At 40.8% G+C, this 7,293-nt stretch overlaps 1 protein-coding gene across 2 annotated transcripts in view; it reads left to right on the top strand.

Annotated features, from left to right (window-relative positions):
* Positions 1-985: 985 nt before the first annotated feature.
* Positions 986-7,293, top strand: part of atm (ATM serine/threonine kinase) — a 61,556-nt gene continuing 55,248 nt past the window's right edge. Inside the window, exons 1-4 of one of the 2 annotated variants that reach the window (XM_031897311.1) lie at positions 986-1,108; positions 4,497-4,598; positions 6,270-6,382; positions 6,732-6,877. In XM_031897311.1, the coding sequence (XP_031753171.1) occupies positions 4,527-4,598; positions 6,270-6,382; positions 6,732-6,877 (331 nt within the window). In that variant the 5' untranslated portion in view covers positions 986-1,108; positions 4,497-4,526. The remainder of the gene's footprint in view (positions 1,109-4,496; positions 4,599-6,269; positions 6,383-6,731; positions 6,878-7,293) is intronic. The other variant, XM_002934928.5, reaches the window with a different exon arrangement.

Below are 7,293 nucleotides of genomic sequence, written 5' to 3'. Positions count from 1 at the left end.
AAGATCTCTGCTTTCATTTTCTTAAAGATAGTTTCCTTCATCCAATTTGGGTACCGACACGGTGGGCCAATTCAGGATGATGTAATTGTTAGGCCCTCGGGCTAACAACCACTAAACTACCCCAACTTGGCCAGACTTTCCATAAGCAGCTTAGTTGCCCTTATTTAAACTCTCTCTAATTCAATAATATCCAGTGTTGGACTGGCCCACAGGGATACCAGGAAAACTCCCGGTGGGCCCAGGTGTCAGTGGGCCCTCCTGCTGCTAGCCATTTGGCTCAATTCATGGTCATTACTTATTTTTATATGGGAACAAAGCCACTAATTATATAGAAGAATAGATGTAAAGATTAAAAAAAACTAGGAAAATATTGAGACTGAGTAAGAAGTGGATGAAAAATTGTTTGGAGAGTGGGGCCATGGTCTAAGGCTTTCTGGTCGGCCCCTGGCATCCCAGTCCGACACTGATAATATCCTGATTGAGCGCTGGAGAGCAAAACTGCACAATTAGGGTCACAACCTGTCCGGGTCAAAACCTTCTACCCGGTCTTCAAAATTCTGAAAACCAGTCAAAAACCCTTGGAATTGCATCTGATGGATGCAATAACCCCACCCCTGACGTCACCACATGACACACAACGGCATCACACAATTAAATTGCATGCAGCGCTAACGTCGGCACGCATGCCCGGCAAAAGGTGGCAATGCTATGCACAGTTAGGGTTGCCACCTTTTTAGGAAAAAAATACTGGCCTTCCTATATGTCAAAGCCTTTTTTATTTAAGAATAACATTGGCATAAAGCATAATTTTTACTGGCAGCAACCCTATGCACAGCATATTCTAGAGTGCAACAATAACCCCTTCCTGAAGCAAAGCTATGTCTCTTTTAATACAGCAAGGTGTAGTTCTCCTCACAAAATATACTTTAGGTAATTTTTCTGTCAGATGGGCGTGCAGTATACGGACCCTCCCTGTCCCAGTCCCCTGCCTCACTGCCCGCCATCTGCCTCCGGAACTGAAAGTGAAAGTGCGCGGCCGGACACATTAGAGTGAGGCACCGCGACTGACAGCGTGGGGCAGAGACTTTAGACGTGGTACCGGCCGGGGGTAACTATAGATACGGATATGGTGTGGGGATCGGGGGGACTGCGGCATGTTTGAGTGGGCGGTTTGGGTATAGGGAGGTATATTCGAGCTGGTATGGCTGGAATTGGAGTATGAGGTGATATGACTGGAGTTCTCAGTGAGTTTCAGGAGGGAATTCTGGGATTTGTAGTTCAGCTAGAAAGATAGGACTGGATTTCTCAGTGAGTATGTCAGGGATTTCTGGGATTTGTAGTTCAGTTAGAAAGATATGACTGGATTTCTCAGTGAGTATGTCAGGGATTTCTGGGATTTGTAGTTCAGTTAGAAAGATATGACTGGATTTCTCAGTGAGTATGTCATGGATTTCTGGGATTTGTAGTTCAGTTAGAAAGATATGACTGGATTTCTCAGTATGTCAGGGAATTCTGGGATTTGTAGTTCAGTTAGAAAGATATGACTGGATTTCTCAGTGAGTATGTCATGGATTTCTGGGATTTGTAGTTCAGTTAGAAAGATATGACTGGATTTCTCAGTATGTCAGGGAATTCTGGGATTTGTAGTTCAGTTAGAAAGATATGACTGGATTTCTCAGTGAGTATGTCAGGGATTTCTGGGATTTGTAGTTCAGTTAGAAAGATATGACTGGATTTCTCAGTATGTCAGGGAATTCTGGGATTTGTAGTTCAGTTAGAAAGATATGACTGGATTTCTCAGTGAGTATGTCAGGGATTTCTGGGATTTGTAGTTCAGTTAGAAAGATATGACTGGATTTCTCAGTATGTCAGGGAATTCTGGGATTTGTAGTTCAGTTAGAAAGATATGACTGGATTTCTCAGTGTTCTGGGATTTGTAGTTCAGTTAGAAATATATGACTGGATTTCTCAGTGAGTATGTCAGGGAACTTTGGGATCTGTAGTTCAGTTAGAAAGATATGACTGGAGTTCTCAGTGAGTTTCAGGAGGGAATTCTGGGATCTGTAGTTCAGTTAGAAAGATATGACTGGTTTTCTCAGTGAGTATCTTAGAAGGGAATTCTGGGATTTATAGTTAAGCTGGAAAGATGTAATGTGAACATCGTAGAAATAAAAGAATCCACTGGAGAACCAAATGCGTTCTGTGTTGTTTATTAGTTCAGAGATGCATAGCACTACATGTTTCGGACCGCTGGGGTCCTTCCTCTGGTGCAGTATGGAAGGACCCCAGCGGTCCGAAACATGTAGTGCTATGCATCTCTGAACTAATAAACAGTGGATTCTTTTATTTCTACATGGTACCAATTTGTAGACCTGGCGAAACCTACACCATTGTGATTGAGCCTCCTCACTGAATTTCACATTTTGTGGCACACCAGCTGTATTTTCCTTTTTGTCACAGTAATGTGAACATCGGCAGGCTAATGTAATAAGGGGAGCACTAAGGTGGTTGGAGTCACTTTCTCTGCATTGGGAGAATTAAGTTAAGATGTAAGGTGCCTCTTATGTGTGCAGGACCGGTGCAAGCAGTATGGCAGTGTTTCTATTGTATTGAGTCAGGCCACTGTCAGCCATGATTCCACTAATGACATGGGATAGTTACAGTTCTTATTTGTTGAATGGGAACTTAACTGTGATTTAATATGTGCCCCCAATGGCGCTCACAGTCAGTGGTGAATGTTTCAAGGTTGGCTGTTACCCTCATATAAAGGGATGTAAGCAGTGTGGCCATATATATTTATTTTAGGTGCCACTCCCCCCAGCTGTGCCCACGCCTGGCACTCTGTAATGCAGGGGTCCCCAACCTTTCTTACTCGTGAGCCTCAGTCAACTGTAAAAAGACTTGGGGAGCAACACAAGCACCATAAAAGTTCATGGAGGAGCCAAATAAGGGCTGTGATTGGCTATTAGGGGCCTCTATGCACCCTATCAGCTTACAGGGGCTTTATTTGGTAGGAAATCTTGTTTTTATTCAACCAAAACTTGCCCCCAAGTCAGGAATTCAAAAATAACTCCCTGGTTTGGGGGCAGTGAGAGCAACATCCAAGGGGTTGGGGAGCAACATGTTGCCCCGGAGTCACTGCTTGGGGATCACTGCTGTAATGTTTAGTCATTGCCTCTTTAAATAAACATGTTGGAATTCTCTGCTGAGACAGTGGCACAGAGTATCCTATACCAGAGTACAGCGTCATTTTTGGAATGGATTATTATAAGGCTCACAAGTCTGCATCCGCTACTGTCCCCCTCCCCTCACTCTCATACATCTTGGTACAAAGGGGAATTTGGGCACTAAGGTATCAGATAAAGTGGCAATGGGGGTGGTGTGTGTGGTAAGCAGTTTTATGGTTGCCATTATATGTAATTGAGCCCCATACTGCTTACGTAGCAGTGCCTTCCCTGAGGGATATCAGCCTACTGCCTTTGCAGAAGAATGGATAAAAGGGGCTGTGGCTGCTTATCAGCTCTGCTTAGAGTCATTTGGATGCTGACTGTACTCCTAAAGGAAAAGCCATAACCTCATTAGTATTTTGGTTTTGTTGATACTAAATATTGCTATATATCAATAAACTTTTATAATGTTGCAACTGAGTAGGTTATATCCATTTACTTAACTTTTACATGGAATGCCTGTGACTGATTTACTCTCTGTAGTGAATGAAATAAGGAGAGTTACTGTAGCTAAATTGATACTTTTACCTAACATTGTGTGGTGGGGGGAAATTCACTGTATTTAAAGGTTACATGGAAACCTAAACAGCATAGGTACCCCACACATAGAATTCTTGCTCTACAGAAATCAACATAGAGGGCAATAGGCATTTGGATGTCCATGCTATATCCAGTTTGGCAGGCAATAGGTCAAGTAATTTTCTAACGAAATGTGGCAATGTGCATGGAAAATGGCCTTTCATGTCACTGAGGGGCAATTGCAAACATTTTGCCACACACTGAGCTGGAAATTGCTGGAAACATTGTAATGCTATTGTAATAAAAGGGGTTAATTATGAGGCAACAGTATCTCCTTAATAGGTTACATTACAAGATTGACTTTGGCTTAATGTATTAGTTGAGTGTGATTTATTTATACCTTTCGTATGCATGGATACTTTTTACTATACAAAATAGTCATGAATACTGGTCTTTATGAACATGTCATACAAGCACTGTACTGTAAGGATAAATGCTCAGGGTCTGCACCCATGGGACTGAGACCAACACTCAGTGCATTCAAAATATGTTGTGTTTTTATTGTGTTTTCCATCGGTCTCTTTCCTGTTGCGACAGACCCACAGATTTGGACTTCTGTAAAACTGTATATTTGGCACCTCATTTTTGACTGTAGTGCATGTGTAGCCTAAAATTGCATCTTTGAAACTGATACTTTAGGTGCTCTGCACATATATTGCATTGAGTTCATATATGGACTTTTACTTGCAGCTGCTCCTGCACTGCCCAGCTCTGGTCGCCATGAGTCTCGCTCTACACGAGCTGCTGCTCTGCTGCCGCCAGATAGAAACTGACAAGGCCACTGAAAGAAGGGTAAGTCTTAATATACAAAAAGAAAAAGAAAACCTTGACGTGGTGTGGTGGCTTACCAATCTTATGATCATAATTTTGTAACTAAAAACATTACATTACATTAACATTTATTTATAAAGCGCCAACATATCCTGCAGCGCTGTACAATAAGTGGGTTACATACATTGGACATACAGAGTAACATATAAAGCAATCAGTAAACGATACAAGAGGTGAAGAGGGCCCTGCCCAAAGGAGCTTACAGTTACAATCTAAAACCCCTGTTTCTTGTCAATATATGCACTTGCATGAAACTAACAGACAATTTACTTATGAAATAGGGGACCAGGGAATGTGCATTGATTAATCCCTTTTTCTTTTTGTATGTTTGTAGTTAATTTGGCCAGATCAGTTGCACTTCCATTGTATTTGTATACTTTATTTAGCCTTGGAGTGTTCCCACAACCTCTTTTTGTGTATTCAAGTCTTAATATATGTAGAGTCACTTACCACCTTATGGTATATTGATTCTTTATAGTGAACATGGTTGTAGGGTTGCCACCTTTGCCAAAAGCTAAATCAGAACAAAAGGGACGGGGCAGAGGAATTGCGGGTGGAGAAGTGATGTTGGACATGGGCATAATGACATCAGAAGTGGGCACAATGATGTCCAGCAATTGGCTGGATTTCTGTCCAGTTTTCTGGAGAGAAAGTTTGAATTGGACAGCCCTCTGGAAAACTGTCCAGGTCAAAACCACATGGGTGGCCACCCTATCTATATCTATATTCTGCCTGATGAGTAAGTCCAATTCTTTAATTAACGGTATTGGATCTATTATCTAGAAAGCTTTGAAATACATCAATACTTAGTTTTATACAAATGCTAATTAATTGATTTGCATTTTTCTGTAATAATGAGAAATTAATAGATTTGGATAGATAAGGGGCTGGCACTCTGTACATCCAGCAATAATCCACCTGTTCTGGTGAAGGGAGAATGCTATCAGTAAGAGCTGCTTGGCAAGAACATAGTTTTCAGCTGCTATAGGTTAATGGACAATAGACAAATTTCAAAGTGTTTCCCTATATTAAAAGATCTGCTTGTTTGGTGAAATTTATTTCTCCTGATATGTCCACCTAAGGTGGGTGACATCAGAGTAGGAACCATCAGAGTGAGGACCTCATCAGTGAGCTGAGGTCGTCTCCGATCAAGGAAAATCAACCTTCCTGATGGACAGCTGGCTGATTTTTGCCCAAATATTAGTCTGGCAGACCCATGCACAGACAGATAAGCTGCCGAATCTGTCTGAAGGACTCAAATCGGCAGCTTAAATCTGCCCGTGAAAAGTGCCATGACTGGTGCCATATTCAGCAATGTTACATCTAATGCCCATGCTCACTGTTGGTGTGAAGCTGAATTGTTTCACCTTGCTATCCCCCACCCCTGTTCATAATTATTATTTTTTTTTAAATTTGTATGCCTGAAATAAACCAAAGCTCATAATACTGAGTTTGCGTATTTTAGGGGATGAGAGTCTTCATGAATACACATTCTACATTTTTTACGAAATTAAATTTAAAGAACACAAATGCAAGCAGAAACTGCACTATGTCTACAAAGGGTATCACTGTCTGTGCGGGTTTATTTGAGTCACTGTGATAATTTATTCTCATGGCCTGTTTCATACATAGAAAGAAATAGAGAAGTTTCGGAGGCTCCTTAGAGATTCAGAGACAGTTCAGCAGTTAGATCAGAACTCTGACAAGCGGCAAGCTAAACAACTCAACTGGGACACAGTATTCAGGTAAGTCATTCAATATTCTCTGCTGTAATTGGAAGATACCAGTGAGACCTGAGATAAAGGCCAGCAATAAATACAACATACTGCACACTATTTGTATATATTTCTTTATTCATAAAGCTCTACTTATGTATGCAGAGCTGCACAGCAGAACAATACATTAATACAACAGGCAGTCATTACAATAAATACAAATTTGCTCCACAACCCTAAGCATGTTACAGTGTCACATATAGAGGTTTGTAGCTGCTGCCTGGCTCTTTATAGGGTGGTGGAACCTAGTATTTTTTAATAAATAGTTGTGCGCCTTATGAATTCAGTGTTTTATTTGAAACATAGAATGTGTTGGTAGGTTTTTGCAGAAATATGTCTACAAAGAAATGGAAAGCATTAAATCCGCAAAGCCCAGTGTTTCTCAGACTACACAAAGCACCCGGAGGAAGAAGATGCAAGACATTAGTAGCGTGGTCAAAGATTTTATTCGATGTGCAAATAAGCGTGAGTTTACTACTGACCCATTCCAGTCTTGTGTACACATGATGAATTCAGTTTTGCACTTTAACCTTTGCTGATTTTGTTAAACTCAGTAACTTTGAGTTTTTTCGTATCTTCTTCTTAAATGGTAAACCAGCATTAAAGCGGTTGTTTACCTTTGAAATTAGCTTTTAGTATGATGTAGAGACTGCTATTTTGAGACAATTTGCATTTTTTATTATTGGCGGTTTTTGAACTATTTCGCTTTTTGTTCTGGAGCACTTCAGTTAGGCATTTTAGCAACTGTATGGCTGCTAGGCCCCAGTTGTTCCTAGCAACCAAGCGGTGGTTTAAAAGAGATTAAGAATAGAGAAGGGCCTAAATAAAAAGTTAAGTAATAAAAATAATATGATTGTAGCCTCACAGAGCAATCGTTTTTG

The sequence above is a fragment of the Xenopus tropicalis genome, chromosome 2 (genome assembly GCF_000004195.4).
Source record: "Xenopus tropicalis strain Nigerian chromosome 2, UCB_Xtro_10.0, whole genome shotgun sequence".
Classification (NCBI taxonomy): Eukaryota; Metazoa; Chordata; class Amphibia; order Anura; family Pipidae; genus Xenopus; species Xenopus tropicalis.
Note: the sequence above shows the minus strand (reverse complement) of the source record. Positions and strands in the feature narration are given on the sequence as shown.